Here is a 19,571-nt window from a genome sequence, read left to right as displayed (position 1 = left end):
TGATCAAATGGCCTCTTGTGCAGTTTCTTTTACATGAAAATCACCTATCATTAATTAGTTCTACTATTTGCATAGCCTACAAAGAAAATCAAACTGGGCAATCACTAGAACTTCAAACAGCTTTTCTTTAATTGAAGTACTACATTACCCCTCCACCCTCCCATAAAACTTGTTCCCAATAACTAAAATTTCTTTTCTTGCAGGACAACTTTTAACCTTCTGCCTGGCTACTCGAATAACTCCTATTTTCTGTAATTATGGCCTTGAGAATTTCTTTCCATATTCAAACACTGTCCTTGTGCATAACTTTGTGGATGATTACTGGATGCTGCAAGTACTGTACATTGCTATGTACAAGTGTAATTTTTTGGCTTCTATTTGTCCTGGTTCCATAAACACAGTGGTTTAAGAGCAAAAAATCAATATACAATATTACTGAATAATATTATTCAATATTACTTTTTTATGCAAAGGCAAATGATAGGCCCATGAACCAGCCTTTAGTTTCAAGAACAACGCAGATACCAGAGGGCTGTTGAAACAACAGGTTTTATAAAACAGGCTTCTTTTGAGAGAAGAGCACTCAAACACAGATGAGTTTTAGCTGGATCTTCTGTGGAATATTCTCCTCTTCAATATGATAAAACTTGGGCGCAGCCAAAGAAAATCCTTCTCAAAGCTTATCACTGTCATTTTCACAGTATGTTCAATGTGCTTTCCAACACTTTAGTACGACATCATTTAACTGATGTTTAGATCTTAGTCTCATAGTCTCACTTAACACTTTATTTAGAAGTTGACCAATGAACTAGCAATATTCCATGTTTATGACTTAGTTCGCAGATTGACTGATGTAAATTGATAAATGTATAAATTGACTGATGATTATTAGAGATTTACCAAATTATCCAGAAAAAAATGTATCAAGCAGAAGAGGTGTGGCAAAGAGATTTTCTATCTAGAGCACACAGCAAAAAGGCAGAGGGACAACAGGTCACAGAGATCGATCACTAAATTATAAAGCTGCCTAGGCCTACAAAACTTCTGTCAGTATCACAGTCAATCTCTTGTCTCATCACAACACGAGACTTCACCAAAAACTCTGTATTTCAACTTTTATTTCTAAAACAAAATCTACGAAGATGTCGGATTTTTTTTTTTGTATGTGCAAAGCTGTAAGAAATCTAAGGTGTGGCAACTTCACTGTCAAAACAAGCTCATCAAAGATGGTTGCTGCCAAACGACATTAAAAAAATCCCACTAAGGAAAAAAGAAAAATGATAAATAATATTTCGGTAGGCAGCTTTACCAGAAAAAAGTCCATTTTGTTTTCAAGAGCATCATATTATTTGCCATGCTTGTTCATAGATGTGCATTAGGTATTTTTCACTAAAAATGTATCCACTTTTTTACTGACATCATAATAGCAGACACTAAAAGCATTTTTTACACTTTTTATAAACAAGGGTAGAACAGAAGATTATTGTAATACTGTATTTTTTTCGCAAGAACATTTCAACAAAGAATTTCAAACTTAATACAGTACAACAGAGAAACCAATTCTAATAGTCTACTGTATACGTCTGTTCCATTTACCTCAGGCTGAGCTGTGTGATTTTAAAAAAAACATCAACAAAAGGGTACAAAATAAGAACAGCCCCACCAATTCTTCACTAAGGGGGAGGGCTACGTTATTGCATCAGTCATCTAGTGATAGTACAGTTTTGTTTTCTACGGTGTTATTTTATGTTTAAAAAGAGAAATATCTAGGGGAGAAAAAAAAAAGTTCCTCGCACACATTCCTCCATTTGTCTCCTACTACACTGAGAATCAGCACGAGTAAATAGAGCGGGGCGAAGAACTGCATGTGTTCTTGTCACACACAACCTCTTATTGCTCCTGAAGTCCTCACACTCAAGAAGACACAGTCCACACAGGCTTTGCCCAACTATTGTGCTGTTCAGAAACTGTTGTGACATTTAAAGTACAGGGGAAAAAAAAACCTCAGCTCCTGCTGAAGGAGGCGGTGAGAGAGAACAAGCTTCATTATGTGCTACGTGGGGTGGGGTGGGGGTTGTACTTTAAATCCAGAGAAATATGTTGGCCCCCAATTGTGTCTTCTTTAATATAAAGGTCCTTTCTCAGACAACAAAAAAGGAAGAAAAAAAAAAACATATCTTTACAAGTTGACTCAGCAACGTTCTGGAGTACCGGTACATTACAGCACAAACATCTCGGGTTTCTCAAACAGTTGCTCGATGTTGGCTACTGAAGGCAATGTAATTTGGTCAGGCCACCGATTCCAGAATGTTCACCACTGGGAGATGCTGTCCTCCAGTCCCACAGGCTGCTGCATCTGTGAATGTTTGTGGGACAGGAATTCCAATCAGTACAGTATTGGAGGTTTGATGTACGGTCTGTTTTCTGGAATAGACAAAAAAACAATGTTAAGGTAAAATCTTAAGATTAATGAGTTAAAGGTTTTTTTATCTCTCTTGGAATGGAGGCACAAACAGTTTTGTTCAATCATTGTTTTGTTAATTTTTGTATGTCTTTTATGAAAATGAATAAAATGCTCATTCATACCTGAACCGTATTTCTGAACATCTAAAAAAACCTGCTGGTTTTATTTGAAAGCAAACATGCAAAACTGCCACCAAGTCATATTGTTGAATTTCAAGCCTCAAATGTTTAATTAGATACAGTGTAAGAATGACTGATTTGCCTGATCATGCTAACAGGAATAATCAAGCCTCTACAGCGAAACAAAACCACAAACCATCTTTTACTACTGAGAGAGTCTGAAACTACAAGAAGAATTAAGTAAAAAAGAAAATATTAAACAAATACCATTTTCAGCTCCAGATTTACCTGCACCTTTTGCAGATTCCTTTAAAAAATTAAATCACTAAATCACAATTTACAAGATACAAGATCAATTAGTACCCCCGTATTGTGTATTATAAAAATATGATAATTTTTTTTCCCTCTCTAGATGTTTTAAGACCTTCATGAACAACTGAACTGTTACTCTTTAAGCCACTTCTGTCTCTTAATAATAACAGCAGAGACATATACATTATGAAACAGATTTAAAGAAAGTATTGGCTGTGAAACCCACTTGAAAAACCCTTGAAAGCAGACAACTTTAAAGGCTTACTTGACTGATCATATTTAGTTAGACTGCATGTAAAGCAAAAGGACTAAAAGTCAGCAAAATAACATCAAGTACTAGCAGCTCTTCATTCCAACAGTATTTCTCAGTTATCAAAGAGTCAGGTGAAATGTAGTGTAAACTGTGTTTTTTTTTGTCTTTGTCTCATTGTCTTCTAGCACACTACATTTAAAATGATTTCACCTTTCAACTTGTGTTTTCAATATGAAAACAAAATGGTTTAATAGAGGTCTATGCAACAGTTATCAGTAAGAAAAACACTAGGAAAACATACAACCAGATCTATAACATTTACAGTGTCTGAAAGATTAACCCAGCCATGCTGTGTACCCTCTCCTTTGGTTCAGCACATGTTTGTGTGCTTGCTGCTAGTTCACCCTTCGCCTATATCATTTTGCTGGTGACAGCCCTGTAGACTCCCTGCAAATGAGCAAGAAATGCAAAAATAAGCACTGAACACAGCTGTACGTCCCCAGGAGCAAGAATGACAGCAGTCCTAAATAGAACATGCTTTACTAAAATACAGAAAACACTAGGGTTACTGTTAAATCACTACAGAATCCAGTTTAGTAATGCACAGACAGGTGTTTCTCACGTTGAAAGACCACAACGTTTCAACACCTGCATTTATCAGATGAGAATTGTTAGTTGAACAAATCTGATTGTTCCTGTATTTGTTCTTGTGTGGAGTAGTGTCTGAATGCCATGATTGAGACTTGAGTTTGCTTTGGGCAATGCTCTGACTTCTGTTTTCAAGGTACACACCCTACAAGACATCTTTCTCAGCCCTAAAATCCATCACCCTTTGAGTTCACCTGCTGGCATTTTAACATGACAGGACAAAAGTTAACGTTTAGATGTTATATATGACTAGTGCCTTAGACTGTTGCTGTTACACATAGCCTTTTGAGCTGCCTTGTTTTAACAAATAGTTTCACTGTTACCAAAATTAGTCCCACTTAGACGTCTTATGTATGTTTTTTTTTTAGCACAGTATATATATTAGTCATTAACTTTGCCATTATGTGTGCAAATCCACATTTTCATCAAGTCTAGGAAATACATTTGTCAATATGTTGTTAAACACAGAAAAAGATAATGGACAATATTGTTTTATTGTAATATAGCTATAAACTTCACATTATGATTTTGATACATTATAGCACTCATACTCCTTATTTTAACAGGTTATGTAGGAGGGCACATTTTTCACTGACCATTTATAGTACCTGAGCATAACTGAGTTTGCTAGACGGCCTATGGATTTTGCTGCTATTCTAATCCAATTTGCATCGGACGTAATATGGGTGATTTATCATTTAGTATTAGCTGTCAACAAGAAAGGCTAGATAAAACAAAAACAGCTGGAAACATAAGTAAAGGGGAGCAGCAGTTGAATTTTAATCTGAACATGGTGTGTTCACTTCATTAAGGACAGGAAACAGCTAATTAGTAAGTAAGTGTTTTGTGTTTTTGATGGGTTTGTATTTGAGTTCTGAACAGATGATCTAATATGTATTCAGGATGTAAACAAGAATAGCAATCAGGGAGAGCAGAGAGCGGGAACTCTCTGGAGGAATGTTCTGGAGCCTGGGAACTGTGTGTGTGTATAAGCGTGTATGTGTCTGGGTGTCAGCGTGTGCTTCTGTGTGGGTATGCATTTGGGCATGTGCACATTTGTGTATCTGGGTACAGGAATGTGTTGGTGCACTTGTGTGATTGTGTGGAAACATGCGTACAGATGTCAGTGAGAACGGGTCAGAGAGCAACGGTACTCTGTACATGTGTATGTGGTGATCAATGTTCTTCGATGTGGGCAACTTTGTGCTATTAAGGAGGGGTCACTGTTTGAACAAGTTATTCCTGTAGTCCCCTATTCCCCCTTAGATGTGAGGAAGGAAACAGATCTGCTTTACTGTTGCACTATGAGATTGTGCAAAGCACTCAAAATAAAACTGCATACAATTAATCAAATGTACAACCAGGTCATGATGCCATCAGAGTTCAAATAGTGTTTGTTTCTAATAAGGGAGTACAATTGCTGCCTGCACTTACAGACATGTACAGTACAGTAATTAAACATTTAAAAATGGTCACTCACTGTTTGTTAAGCAAGGTGCTCTTTGGATTAACCAAGTTGAATTGGTCCTGCCGTCATTCATTAAACAGGACACAGTGTTAGTTTAGACTGGATTTAAGTCATAAGTCATACATCACATATTAAAATATGGTATTTTTTAGTAATGTAACATATCCATTTTGCAGATCCAGATTTTGTGTCAAATTAGACATGTTTACATCTAATATCATTCTTTAGTTTTGCTTTACAATATTTTGATTAGAGTTAACAAAAAAATAGATGTAGGAAGCTTTAGATTAATAAAATATTTTACAGGTTGTGCTCCTTTTTCTAAATCTATAGTATCTGGCTTCATTAATATCCTACAATATTGACAATTTATAATTAAATATATAATTACATAATTACTATAGAATTAAAATTATTATTTATTATATTGTGGTGTATAAAACACAATAATTATATTTACAATTATATTATTGTTATAATTACAAGTTAAAACAAGTATTATAACAGCTCAATGCAGATATAGTTTTAATATTACTGTACAGTACATCATATTACTATGGGTGACAAGAAACCAGACTTGTAAATTAGCAATCTTTAATTTACATTGATCAGGATCTTCAGACACTCAAGGTAAACTGTACAAGAACAGTCAATATGAAGTATTGTAGTAAGTAATAAATCCATATGCAATTGTTAGGTGTTTCCTCACCATTAACATAATGTTTATTATTATTTTGTTTAGGAGACACCGTTTTTTTTAGGATGACTTGAAATACATGGTCAGAATTTACTTTACACTTATTTCGTTTTGCACATTAGGTTACTTTTTGTAAAACAGATCCATATGGATTGTTTGATTAAAAGGAAATTGATAAAGTTTCAGCAGAAGCATGCCACTGAAAATAGAAGGAAAATCACAGAATGATAAGACAAGAAAAATGTGAAACGCCCTGACTGATTTAATGAAATGACTTTTGCACTATACAGGTAGTCTCATTTGCGCTAAACCCAGTGTTAAGTGTTACGGCAGTCATCTTCAACCAGTCATCAGCAAAGTAATCATTAAATAGAACAATAGCAAAGTATCCCATACAAGCACTGTGTGATGAATATTATATACTTTATAATCCATTGGGGTGTAAAAGAGAGCTGGTAAACTCCAACAAATGCCTAGTTATAAGTTACAGTACAGCTTTATTTGGCTTAAAACACTGACAAATTAAGGGGCTGAGAAATCTGCTTCACTCACTGCACACACACTCAGGACAATTACACAGTAATGAAATTGACATACTTCATAATCTCTTGCTTAATCTGCTGTCCTGTATGCAGTCCCCAAAATTGTAAAGGTTCCTAACCGTTTTATCTGGGGAATACATGTATGTATATATGTATATACAAAATTCGGGTTTGAAAGGTTTAAAAGGGGGAATTAGCAGAAGAGAAAAGGCAGTCAGATGGAAAGGAAAAGTGGAGAGCTTTTGAATAAAATTGTTTTTTACAATAAAAATCTTGTTTCCTTATAAGGCTGAAAGGCTGTGTTTTTGTTTTTTGAGAATGCACATGCCGAAACATAAGCTGTTGTGTAGAAATGAAAATATCATGAAATTAAATTAAAATATCATGCCTACAAATGCTAGTTTTGTAGAAGCTTAAGAGACAAGAAAAGCAAGTTAAAAGGTGCAGGACAATATGTTAAGACTATGTTCCCACTGCTAAAGTGGCACAGCTAGGACAACACAAGGCCATAAAAATAGGTTTTTCCATCACTTGACTCACCATCGTGGCTACTCACTGGTCTGGCCTAGCTGCATAGGAACTACTTCAACAACAAAACAGGGAGGAGTGTGCTTGGAAAGTAAACCAACAGAGGAAAAGGTAGAAACAGGGCCAGAAAAAAAACACTGATTGGTTATACAGAGAACTCTTAAGCTTCTAAACAGAAAAGCGAACAGACAAACTAAAACTTGAATAAATTAAACAGATTCTGCAGAGGTTAATGAAATTCTCATTACTTTCTTCTGAAGCAGAGATGATTCTCTTTCAATTTGTTTTTTTTTCAGGACATTGGATTCAATAAAAATGCTATTTACAACCATGTGTACAGTAGCTACAGTCCAACACTTCCATTTTAATTCCTACATTTTAGTATCAAATACTGAACAGGGTTCATTAGCCACAAAGTAACATGTTAAAAGTATTTTTTTCTTTTTATTAGACAATACAGTTAAGGACAACTTATTTTGTGCTTGGTTTGAATGAGGCACTGGTGGAATGTTATGAGAAACTGTATCCTGCACAGACTGGATAAAAAACACATATGTGTCAGTCAGCACCATTCACAAAGTTTCTTCCACAACGTAGTTATGTCAATTACTCTGGTCTATTTTGTTCTACTGTCCTGGCTCAGAAATAAAAAATAAGCCATATCCTGTTACTGGTGCCCAAGTCAAGCCTCATCCCATCCCTGAAGCTGCCTGCCTGGAGCTGGTGTGGTTTGTACACTGGCACAACAGGACTCTTGTTCGACCTCACGTTCTTAAGCTCTCTTGAAAATAAATCAAAAGCAGCATTGCTACCTTTTTCGTCAGCTCTCAAAAGCTAAGCAAAGTTTAGGGCTAGTTAATAATGGGATGGGACACCTCTGAGGAAAACCAGATTACTGACATTCAGTAAGAGTTGTAGGGGGACTTGTAGGTGACGTTCTTCCTCAAGACCTGCATTTCCAAACCAGCAAACAAGATGACAGAAAACTCCATATTATATTTTGTAAGAGATGTTCAACCAAGGTCCTGACCACATCAACATTAAAGTTTAAAGATCCAAGGCACTGTTCTGGTTAAGCTGCACTCTAGGGGTTGTACAGTCAGTACAAATTCCACTTGTACGGACACGTGCTCCATGTTGCCTGTGTGGGTGCTACAGTTTAATGAATTGCTCTGCAAATACAAGAAAACATAATTCTAACAGACTACTGTAAGCAGACTGCAAAGAGACAAGAAAAGTCTACAGTTTGATACTGACTCTATGAACATGAAGACAAGGAAAAGCACACGGAGGAGTCTGTGAATTTGGACCCTCAGTCTGGACCAGAATGAACTGAATTAAATGTATCAAGACTTCTCTGTGTAGAGAAAGGGAGACTTCTGTGTGGCTGTACATAAAACCCTGATGTTGAGGCAATCTGCTTGAAAGGCCCTGCAGATGTCAAGCCAGCAAAAATATCCTGGAACTCCGAATCTGTATCGTGGTGTCACTGTCAGTTCATTTCCCTAAAAGGCAGCCATGGCTTTATCAGCTGGCCTTCATATTTGCAAAACAACTTCAAAATAGTTTCATATCCCTTGGGAAAAGTTGTTTCTAAATCTCCCAGTGGATTTTTTTTTGAATATATATAATCTACTTATGCTTTGGAAGTGCATTTCAAGTACAGCTGAGATCATTTGTGTGGCTGCGTCCCGATCTATAAATAAATACCCTTTATATATCATAGCATCTATCTTTAAGATAACATATTATCTTTCTCAACACACGAGGTTTATTTTTCACACTGCCTCTTGTCACGTGTTACTCCACGAGAGGAAATGCTTTGTCCTGTTACCCAAGAGATCAAAACATTAAAGTCAGCACATCTTCTTCATACTTCATCCTCTATATATACTGCTCTGTTCTTCCTGATATCTGCATTTGAAATGCAGCCATTGCTATGTATTTTCATTTTTCACAAGCATTAAACCAACAACAGTCCAATGATTGAAAGGCTTTATATATATTCATAAATATATATGTGGGCGGAGCTCAACAGGACTTCACTCAAGGGGTTTGCAAAGTTAGGAAGACGAGCCCAAATCCAACTTTGGCAAAGGCCTAAATCAAATTGATAGTCTGTCGAGCTCCCCAGGGAGGTAATTCAATGTTACAAACTGTCATCCTGCAATTTTGAGAAAAAAAAAAGAAGGGCACTAATTAGACTAGATGGTGAGGCATGGACCCTGAACTAACCTTTTATAAAAAGGAAATTCACTGTGGGATCAGCGTACTTGACTATGCATTTAAACCTCCAGCACAGTAACCGCACTGCAGATGGGGGCATTTTTGGGGGTACGAGATCCCACCAATTTGTCTAGAAGCCATGTGAACCATGCAATATAGTGGAAGCGCTTATACTGTAGCAGCTCAATTAAGCACTTAACTATTTTGCATTTAAAGTGCTGTGCTGTGATTTCCTCTCTTTTACAGACTTTTGATCACAGCAGAGTTTAAAATAAGCTGAGTAAAAAACGGACACTTCTGCATTGTCTTTTACTGCAGCTGTTTTCCATACGGGATGCGCTCCTCTGCAAGTATTCTCCATAATTAATAAGGATGTGCCTCCCTGGCCCCATTATTTTATGCATATACTGCATACTGTTTACTTATCACGCCATCTCTAATTGTAAACCTTCACCTTAATTCTCTTCAGTTTGTATTATACCATGCAACCAATTAGTGCTATACAAACTTTTTAAGGCAATGAAACCCTAGAGGCTTATTTCGTATACAAGATCCGGTGCTCAACCAGACCGTTTGTGCTTGGTTTGCACACAACTAATTAGCCCTCGTCCCATTCAACAGTTGCTGGGGAAAGGTGGGGCTCTTTAAAAGATGCGATTGTGTACATGTGCCTGCAGGTTGGCATTAAATAAGCAGTACCCTCCCACGCACACACACACACATAAACCACTCTCCCTCTGCTCGTAACATGATGTCATCTTTTTTTTACGTTCAGCAGTTTCTGTTACCTCGGCTCATCTTGATTAATTAAAAACACAGTCAGGGCGTAATGTGCAAAGAGGGAACCTGAGAAACCGTAAAAGCTTTTAGGTCTTTAAGTGAAATCAAGTCTTTCTCTGCAAGGGCAATCAAACTTAATTAAATCAGTTGTCAGTGCTAAGCTTGCAAAACTGTGAAGTCCGACTTGGGAGTAAAAGGACGTAATTAGATTTCTTTTAGTATAATAGATAAATGGCGCAGGGCACTAAAGACAAAATATTATATTGTTGGCAATGCTTATTGTGTTATGGATAGCACTATCTGTGCGCTTACTGCCACGCTAATTAAGTTTGGTAATGTAGTCTGTCTGCAGAGCTCTGGAACTGTGACTTTCTGATGTCTCTTGTCCTGCCATATGTTTCTGGCCTCAATATGTCTCCCTTTAATAACATAACTCATAATTTTAGGAATACAAAAACATTTTCCACTATACAAAAATGCAAAATACTGGCTTCCTTCAACACAAATGCAAAGAAGCAAAATGAAATATTGTTGTCAATATTACAGTTATTACAACCTGTATACTGAAACAGAATTTAAAAAAATATTATTGTGCAAGAATTAAGATCTGTCTTAACTGTATATCTGAATTAAAAGGCCTGAATGTAATGACCGAATCTCCAACATTAGCAAGGCCAAAATGTTTCCATAATAAAATAGCAATACAAAACTAAAAATCAATGAATGAAACATTCTGCTTAAGTGACATTTTAATCTAGACAAGAAGTGAATACTTTTTAAAAGGAAAGCATCCTTCATTAAGCACATACTGTACTCCAAACAAGAGTTTCGACCATTCATTCAGCCCATATATATTCAGCCCATATAGCCTTTGCTTTACTTGTGCTTTACGTGTAATTTCATGATATCAATTATGCAGGCTATTTAAAAAAAGGACGTAAGTCATCTACAACTACTGTAAGTAAAGTCAAAATTACTCAGAGAAGGAAGCTACTGACTGCCATGCTTTGAGGAGTCTGAGCCAGGTTCTTGTTAAGTTTCGACTCTTGGTCTGGGGACTCAGTCTCATGGACTGAGCTGACATACTGTACACTTTTCACTTCTACTAAGGAGAGCTGTTTTCTTTTGATCCAAAAACTGACGTAACCCTACTAATTTTCCTTCAATGTCTCAGAAATGTTATTCTATCCATTTAAGTTAGTCTTCTTACAGCCTATGGCTGGCAGAATACCTAGGGGCTTGTTAATGTTGCTTCACTGAAGATGATATTAGTTGTACAGTCTAAGGTGAAAAGAAACAAAACACAGAAAATACCTTGTATGTTGTTTTAGGACCATGAGAATGAAAACTGCTCCAAAGTTGTCACTATTATTTTTAGGGCTTAAGATCCAGCTATCACAACAGATTCCTCCAAGTTTTTTTCATTTCCATAGCTCTGCATGAACGGATGTCCTGGTGTTTTAACAAAACCAGCTGAGAGTGACTTATCATTACTTTTCCAACTGCTGTGCTCGTCTTTAGGAGCTTCAAACAAACATGCTTAGTTGCTTTTGGATGAGAACAGCGCTTTTCTATCAGAAATCAGATGACAGTGGGTGGCATCTTAAAATCCAAATGATTTTAAGCATGTTACGCATTGCTCTGCTTTTCTAAAGATTTGATTTAAACTGTGATCATCAAAGCACAATTGAATGACCAAAGCACTGGAGCTGAAAAACAAATGTTTTACACCTAGTGTACAATATTTTTTGATCAGTGTTGACAGGAGTCAGAAGGGAAAAAATAAAAACTTCTCAGAAACTTTTAAAGAGATCTTTTGTACACTCATACAGAACCATTACTGTTAATACCATAATCATCATTGTTAAAACAATTACTGTTCAGATGCTGGAGTTGTAGTACCTGATAGTATATGGATATCCAGAGTGCATCCAAACAAGCTGCTAATTTTTATCGAGGTTACTACATGTGCAAGGGTAGTGAATTGTCTGTCCATGCCTAAATTCACATGAGGAACCTTGAGGTACGTATCTTGTTTAATGGGATGTCCGGATTGTGTTATCTTGTGCTGAGGATTGTGTTATCTTGTGCCCATTACAGGAGAGTTTAAAGGGGAACTACAGTCTCAATTTCTCAGACCGGTTCTTAAATTTCAGTAACAAAATAAATTAATTAATGGTGTTGCAAAAATTTACACATTTTGAATTACGTTTAAAATAATGAAAATATTGTATGGATGTCATGCAGGCCGACGAGAAACTGCTGGTCTCTGCACAGATGAGAAAGAGAGTGATGTGGAAGCAGGCCCTTCCTGCTCACTAGTCACCGTAAGCAATTGAGAAACATGGTCTCCTAACAATGTTAATTATTCTGAGTGTATTTCAGGTGGTTGGCATATTGCTTTTTTTGCAATACTTAAAAGTATTAAAAACATGTTGCCATGTACTATATGTGTTGGATTCATGAAAATATCGGCAAAATTCGCTTGGTAAAGAATGTTTACAATGTATTAAAGCCACTTTCGCATCATCAGAAGTTTTGTTGCCTCGTTCAGAATCACGGACAACGGTGTATCACGGCGCTACGGATACACTGAAACGTTGTCTCTTTTGTGATGTAATTCGGAGGTTGTACATGCTACTGTGCACTTGTTAGTTTTGTAGTGGTTTGAAATCCACTCATCATTATCACCCTGAAATGTAAAAATAGAGTTGCAGATTCCCTTTAATGTATCTAGGTAGCAGGTTTCATTGGAAGTGAACATACGAACTCAAGAATCGTTTTTAATTTGGAACCCCATTCCTTCTGGGCCATGTGGTAATGAAACAGTAATCTGATGTTTCAGTAATTAGCTCCACATGCCCTGTCACACTTAAGTTTGACACATCAAATGCTTTTCAATGCGTTTTACTTAAAATATCTAAAATGATTCTGACGTTCATATCCTAAAAGGTTAACATGACAGTCTCCAACTCTGCTGAATCATTTTCATTGGCTGAATATGTACATACATAAATAAATATATACACTATATGCATGTGTAGAAACCAAAGTTGAAGCCCATCCATCTACTTTTTCAGACAAATCTGATAACATGTGGTGTATAATAATCATTAATGTTTAAAATTTAATGTTCTTGCTTTACAAGAATTAACAGTTTGAATTTCCTCCCATAAAGACATCCTGCATTTTTTTAGATAAGCTATGATAAATTGAGTCCCTTTTACTTTCAATTTTCTGACATGTTTTTTCCCCCCTCCTTTAACTTTGCACTGGAAGGGGTGGTAGTGTAAAGCACTTTAAACCGATACTGGACTGAGCCCTAACGTGTCAGTTTCCGTTTTAATGTCACCGTTAATTTTGAACTATCGGATTCTGCATATGTACTACACATGCTTATTGCCATCTGTGCCTTATCAATCATCTCAAAATGGGCTGACCCATAGCCTTAACTGTGTTAGTTTAAAACATAATACCATTGTAGTACTACATAGGAAATGGGGCATTTCTCAAGATGTAACAAGAAAGGAAACATTAGACTGCATTATCATGACAGAAAGTCTTTTGTATGAAGGCTACTGAAGTAAGAGTGAGCCAACTTTATGCCATGGCTAGGTCTGAGTCATCTTTTCATTGATTTCATTGACCTGATTTACAGTCAAGGTGGGTCAGCTTATTTGTGCAAGATTATTTCTCAACTACCCACTTTTCCTTTGCTCTGACTTGCCATTCAGTACTACAGAAGCAAATAAAATGCAAAAACTAGTCTGTCAGTCTGTCAGTCTTCCAGCACTCACCCCAATAAGCACACAGGACATACAGGTAACTTTAACATTGCTGTGCAATTGAATATGCCTGCGCAATGTGTCTCTCAAACACTGGTTAAGAAAGGCTTGTGATTCACAATGAAAAATGGTACAAAATTAACAAGACACTATTCTTTCTTTCTTTTATTCCCTCGTTCTGTTTTGCTCCTCCGTGATGAAAACTTAAAGGTTCCAGTGCCAAATCCTGTTTGGAATAATATAATAAAATTTGTATAGTTCTTTTATTTGCAGGGCAGTTAGAATTCGTTTATCTTTTTTTTCCACAGCTACACTTATACTTATACCGTGACATTCTACATTTGATTTGGACAAGAAATGTTGCTCTGGAGCCAAGACTATTTGACAATAGAGCATTGTAGAGTTCATTCACTGGAATCTTCAAGATGATCCAAGCACTCGTATCAATAACCCACCAGAAAACGAACTGCCACCTTTTATATGAAACCTTTTTTTTCCCACATAACATTCTTGTTTCAGCATTGTTAACACTCTGAGAATCTCTCTCCCATGCTGGAATTTCTATACATTGTGTGCTGGGAATCAATATGATCCTCAGTAAAGAGCTTTCAGCTGAAGTGTATAAGCACTGATCATACTGGAACTTACAATGAATGTAAATTGTCTGATTTCAGAGGAGAGGGGTTAGGAAATATTGAAGGGTGACATCTTACATTACACTGTCAGTCATTATGCAGTCAAGAATCGAACAGTGGACCAGGAATGTCTGTATTTAAATGGTCCTTTTTGTAAGCTCTGTGACATCCAGGAATTATGATTAATAAGATTAGTAAATAGCTATGTTTCTAAAAGGCTTTAATTTCAAAGTATAAATAATACAGTTCATTACTGCATCTTATTTACAGTAAGTGCTGGAATGTTCAACATTGCTAATCCAGGAAATCATTATCTCCACTATTTTTCCCATTAGTCATTTGCCAGAGTAATTTTTAGGCATTTAGTTTGAAAATCCCTGTGACAGTGAAAGGGACACACAATGCATTGGTTATTAACATACTAGTCATTTTTAGTTAAATAAAACATCATCCATTTTACAACTTTCAAATTCACTACTCTCTAAGCCACATTAATTAAGCATATCCACTGACTCAATTCAGTAATCCCGGTGTATTCCACAGTGCTCCGGACTGTTTTCATACAAAAAGAAATGTAGGTGAAATTTCTCATGAGGATCATACTTTTGTGATTACACGCAGGACAAAAGGGTTGGGGAAAGGATTTCTGAGAGGAGCCATTTGGGCAATATGGCAGAGTTCTTCCTACCTTGTACGGGGGCATTCTCGTGCGGAGTTCCATTGTGTTCCGGTTCCACCTCTGGAATAACTGCATCTAATAAAATAGAGGAACATTCTTAGCTGAGTGTAGCCTCTGTGAATGTTTAGCATGGTAAACCTGTGATGCATTTATACCAAAATTGAACACACATTTGCTTTGATATAGTTTCATAACTAAACACAAACTCCAGTACTTACTATTTGCCGTAACTTCACCATTCTTTGCACTGTATCGTACCCTAGTATACCACTGTCAGCTTATCACAATAGCGTCTTATGATATTTTTTTTCCTCTTGGAGAGAGAGTTGAAAACAACGGATAGGCCACTAACAGTGAGGATTGGGCAAGTTCTCTTGAACTTGTGAAATACATATTGCAATTCATTAGTTCAGTTGTGGTTTCAGATTTGAAACCAAACCCTAAATCTAACCTTTCCTTGCACCACATTCAATGAAAGATTCAAAACCGATTATTTACATACTGTACTCCCTGTTAGGGCTATTTTAAATCATTGATGTGAGATTGAAAATTATATTTTGTATTTTAGATTGACTGTGATATCCAAGTAAATTAGCTCTTATGTCTAACTGTGGTATTTGCTTTGGGCTCTGATGAATAATTCTGTACATTCCTGAGAGCTCGTTTATCATTTCTGTTTTAAGAAGAGATTCAAACCCACTGTGAGATTAATTCAAAAATAAAAACATCCTGCATTATTAAGCTTATTATTAATAATAATGTATGTGTGTAAGCATGCAGGACTACAAGAATACCCAGGATATGAATACAATTAATAGCTTTTGTGGTTCATTACTGTTTCAGTGAAATATGTTTGTTATGAACAAGACACATGATTTATCTTTGAAATGAGACTTTTTCATGCATTCAAGATCTCTTAGATGCAGAATCTTTGGGTTTTTTATTAATCCTTATAAGCAATACCAGTTTGAGACATTAATGAAATTCAGAGAGAGTATCATACGCTTGAGGCAATTGCTGTATCTTTCTTTTACTACAGGCCTTTACTCCATCCTCATACTGTCCTTATATCCTTGAAAAGTCCTTGCTCATATTCTTGCAATATCCCTGCCTTTTGTCCCACTATACCCAACATCCGTGTTAAACTGAACATTTTTTTTTGGTGACCCAGGCTAATGTTTTATTGATGCCCAAGGAAGGTGAATTGATCTTCAATTGATCAAGTAGTAATTAAATTATAAACTACCATATGTTATATTCAAAGAAGAGCATAACAGTTTTGTCTACCACTGTCTGTAATTTGATATTGATACTCCATCCATCCATAATTGTTCTAACCACTTTATCCAAATCCATTTTAAAATGCACCACACTTTGTTCCACTAAATATTTTGTATGGATACACTGGTAGAACTTCAAGATTTGTACTCTCTTGTCAAAAAGAAGATTTTCTTGTAACTTTGGGATTATTATTTAATTCCTGCTAATGTTATAATAATAATTCCTTGCACTTTACAGCACTTTTCTGGACACTCCACTCAAAGCGCTTTACAGGTAATCGGGACTCCCCACCACCACCAGTGTGCATCCCCACCTGTATGATGCGACGGCAGACATAGTGCGCCAGTATGCTCACCACACACCAGCTATCAGTGGGGAGGTGAATAGTGTTGAAGCAAATTCATAGATGGGGATTATTTGGAGGCCATTATTGGTAAAAGCCAGAAGTACTGTGACACCCCTACTCTTTTTGAGAGATGCCCTAGATGGACTGAGATTTATAATGATCACAAAGAGCTAAGACCTCAGTTTTATGTCTCATTTGAAGGACACAAATGGTCTTTGTTCTTAGGTCTGTGCACATCTAATAGGACAAATTCACTATTATGTCCACACTGATATCATGTCATTCATAGTATCATTCAAGGCTTTGGTTAGGGTTCATTTTTGCTTGGAAAGAAAGGAAACTGTTTTCTGTTATCTCTCAGTGAACAATAACTGCTCTTTTTTGCTATCTATCCATTTTTTGTCCACGCGAGGGTCACAGCTCTCATGCAGATGTCTTTTTGTAATGTTTATTTGCCTTTTCCTGCTTGCATAATGTTTCATTATCCTTTTTGTATAAACAGCACTTAGAGGGCAATAGTATTAGTTTTATTAACTCTTGCCTGAATGTCTCACACAATTTTTTTTTTTAAATAGATACGTCTTAAGTCATTTTGTTTCATTGTGCAATAGTGATTACCTTAATTGCATTTTTGAGTTGACATCATCTTGTGAGGGAATTCATATAGATTGATCGTACCACATGCAACTGTATGTATACTCACAACTTCTCATTTAAATGGCCTTAAAATTAATTGCTTTGTTGTAGAAACATTTGCTGATGTTTGAACATATGTGTTTACGGAAACATTTTGGTGACAGTGTTTTAAATACTCATTAAAACAGTTTACTCTTTACTTGATTCACAACCAATTAACTGCACATGCAACATATTTATCAGAAAAATAAAGTGAAGAAACAAAAAGCATTCTTACAGCTTTTAACGGAACTACACTCTAGACGGATATTTCATTAAATAATTAAAATCAGATTTTAATAATAATGGATGTGTGTAAGCACACAGGATTTCAAGAATACCCAAGATATACAGTAAATACAATTAACAGTTTTCTCAGTTTATTACTGTTTCAGTGAAACATGCATGTTACGACCATAACACAGGATTTGTCTTTCAGATGCAGATTCAGAATAGACTTATCTATTAGCATGTGCTAAAAAGGGTTTTGCTGTATATTCACTCCAAACCTAAGAGTGTCACACCTACATGCCTGAAATCATTATTTAAGTTAAGTGTTAATGGGCTGCTTTGCTAACCGTGTCTCATTTGCCATGCTGGTGTTATGGCTCTTTTAAGAAACAGTGAAATTTTTCTAAAGGGGAAAAAAAAAACAGCTTATTTATTGATGGCAACAGCAGAGGCCAACAGCTGTGCAACGGGTGTGTGTGCTAATCCAAGCTAAGCAAAACGATTATGACAGATACACAGATCTCCTGTACAATTATGCATTACCTCAGCTGTTTGCAACCACTGACATTTCTCTTAATCCTACGGAGGCCTACCATTTAGCATCCTGAGACTCTCGGGTGAAGTGGCCTGTTTCAGTGCCTGCTCCACTTGCTCTCTCCGCTTGGACTCAAACTCCAGGGCCTCTTGAAGTTTCCTCTTAGCCTTCTTCTCCTTCTTCAGTCGCTTCTGAATCGTCGCTAAGAGAGAAAGCAGCCCGGGTGAGCAGCACCCTGAGAGAGGGCTTTCGTGTAAAACCACAAAGAAAAAGAAACACAAGCAAAACAAACTGCTGTCTGCTGTCTTCATCACAACAGCAATTTTCGACAAATACGAATCGCAAGCAAGTTATAAGAAGTGTGCAGAGTAATGGGCTGATTACAAGCCTGCTGTACACTGGCAATGAGGAAAGAGCATGGTCCTGCATGTTTGAAGTGGATGCAAATGTCAACGCGAAGACTTTGTTTCTGAAATATTTTCAAAATGGCCACAAAAGGGAGGAAGCCATTTGGTCCATCACGCACAATTATTTGTAATTCCATTGCCAGTAAAGGCTAAAATGGGCAATTTAGGAAACCTACACAAGCCTAGCATGCATGCCTGTGGAAGGTTCCCACCCATGTGGGAAGAAGCCCGTGTGAACACAAGAGAACATGCAGACTCCACACAGACAGGCATCTCAAGATGGGATTGAACCCGGGACCTTGATGCTGTGAGGCAGTAGTGAGCACTGCAAACCAAGACATCACTATGCCACTCAAAATTTGAATTGATGGACGCTACAGGGAAGAAACCCATGATTTTGGCTTTATGTTGTCCTATACTACTGTATACACACTTCAGTGTTTTAATGAAAAGCCAACACAATATTAAAGAAAAAGCACAAAAGCCATGCATAAACAGTATACGATTTATCGACTGAAAAACTACATGTAAAAAAAACAACAATCAAAACACTCAAAATAAAACAATATAACCCTTGTGCCTAATTAAAACACTCAGGATAATCCTGTTGCATCAACTTCTTTAAAGATTTAAAAACTGACTCAGAACACTATGTACAAATGCACAAATACAGAATGATGAAGGCATAAAGATCTGCTAAAAAAGGAACAGATCTGCAGAGAAGCAGCCTGATGTTTTCATTTTGGGTAACATAGCTCCACAGTTAAAACGTTTTTGGCCATAACCTTTTCTCAGCTTGGGAGTACTTATCGAGGATGCATCCAAATTAATAGTAAACACTCAATAGCTGGTGTGTGACATCAACAGGACTGTGCTTGAGACACAACCCGAATTTCTCTTTCTGGGCCCTTCTTTGGTGTGAGAAATTTCTAACATCATGAAGATTCTCCCTAATGAAAA

The 19,571-nt window shown here is 36.6% G+C and overlaps 1 protein-coding gene across 5 annotated transcripts in view; it reads right to left on the bottom strand.

Moving 5' to 3' along the window:
* Positions 1 to 532: 532 nt before the first annotated feature.
* The window catches only part of dacha (dachshund a), a 228,444-nt gene continuing 209,405 nt past the window's right edge, over positions 533 to 19,571 (bottom strand). For 3 of the 5 annotated variants that reach the window (XM_088925512.1, XM_088925514.1, XM_088925516.1), the window contains 3 exons: positions 18,263 to 18,406; positions 15,146 to 15,211; positions 533 to 2,356 (listed from right to left, as the gene is read on the bottom strand). In XM_088925512.1, the coding sequence (XP_088781638.1) occupies positions 2,289 to 2,356; positions 15,146 to 15,211; positions 18,263 to 18,406 (278 nt within the window). In that variant the 3' untranslated portion in view covers positions 533 to 2,288. Of the gene's footprint in view, positions 2,425 to 15,145; positions 15,212 to 18,262; positions 18,407 to 19,571 lie in introns of all 5 variants that reach the window. The other 2 variants (XM_088925513.1, XM_088925515.1) reach the window with 1 other exon arrangement.

This window comes from Atractosteus spatula, chromosome 9 (genome assembly GCF_055471065.1).
Source record: "Atractosteus spatula isolate fAtrSpa1 chromosome 9, fAtrSpa1.hap1, whole genome shotgun sequence".
Taxonomy (NCBI): Eukaryota; Metazoa; Chordata; class Actinopteri; order Semionotiformes; family Lepisosteidae; genus Atractosteus; species Atractosteus spatula.
Note: the sequence above shows the minus strand (reverse complement) of the source record. Positions and strands in the feature narration are given on the sequence as shown.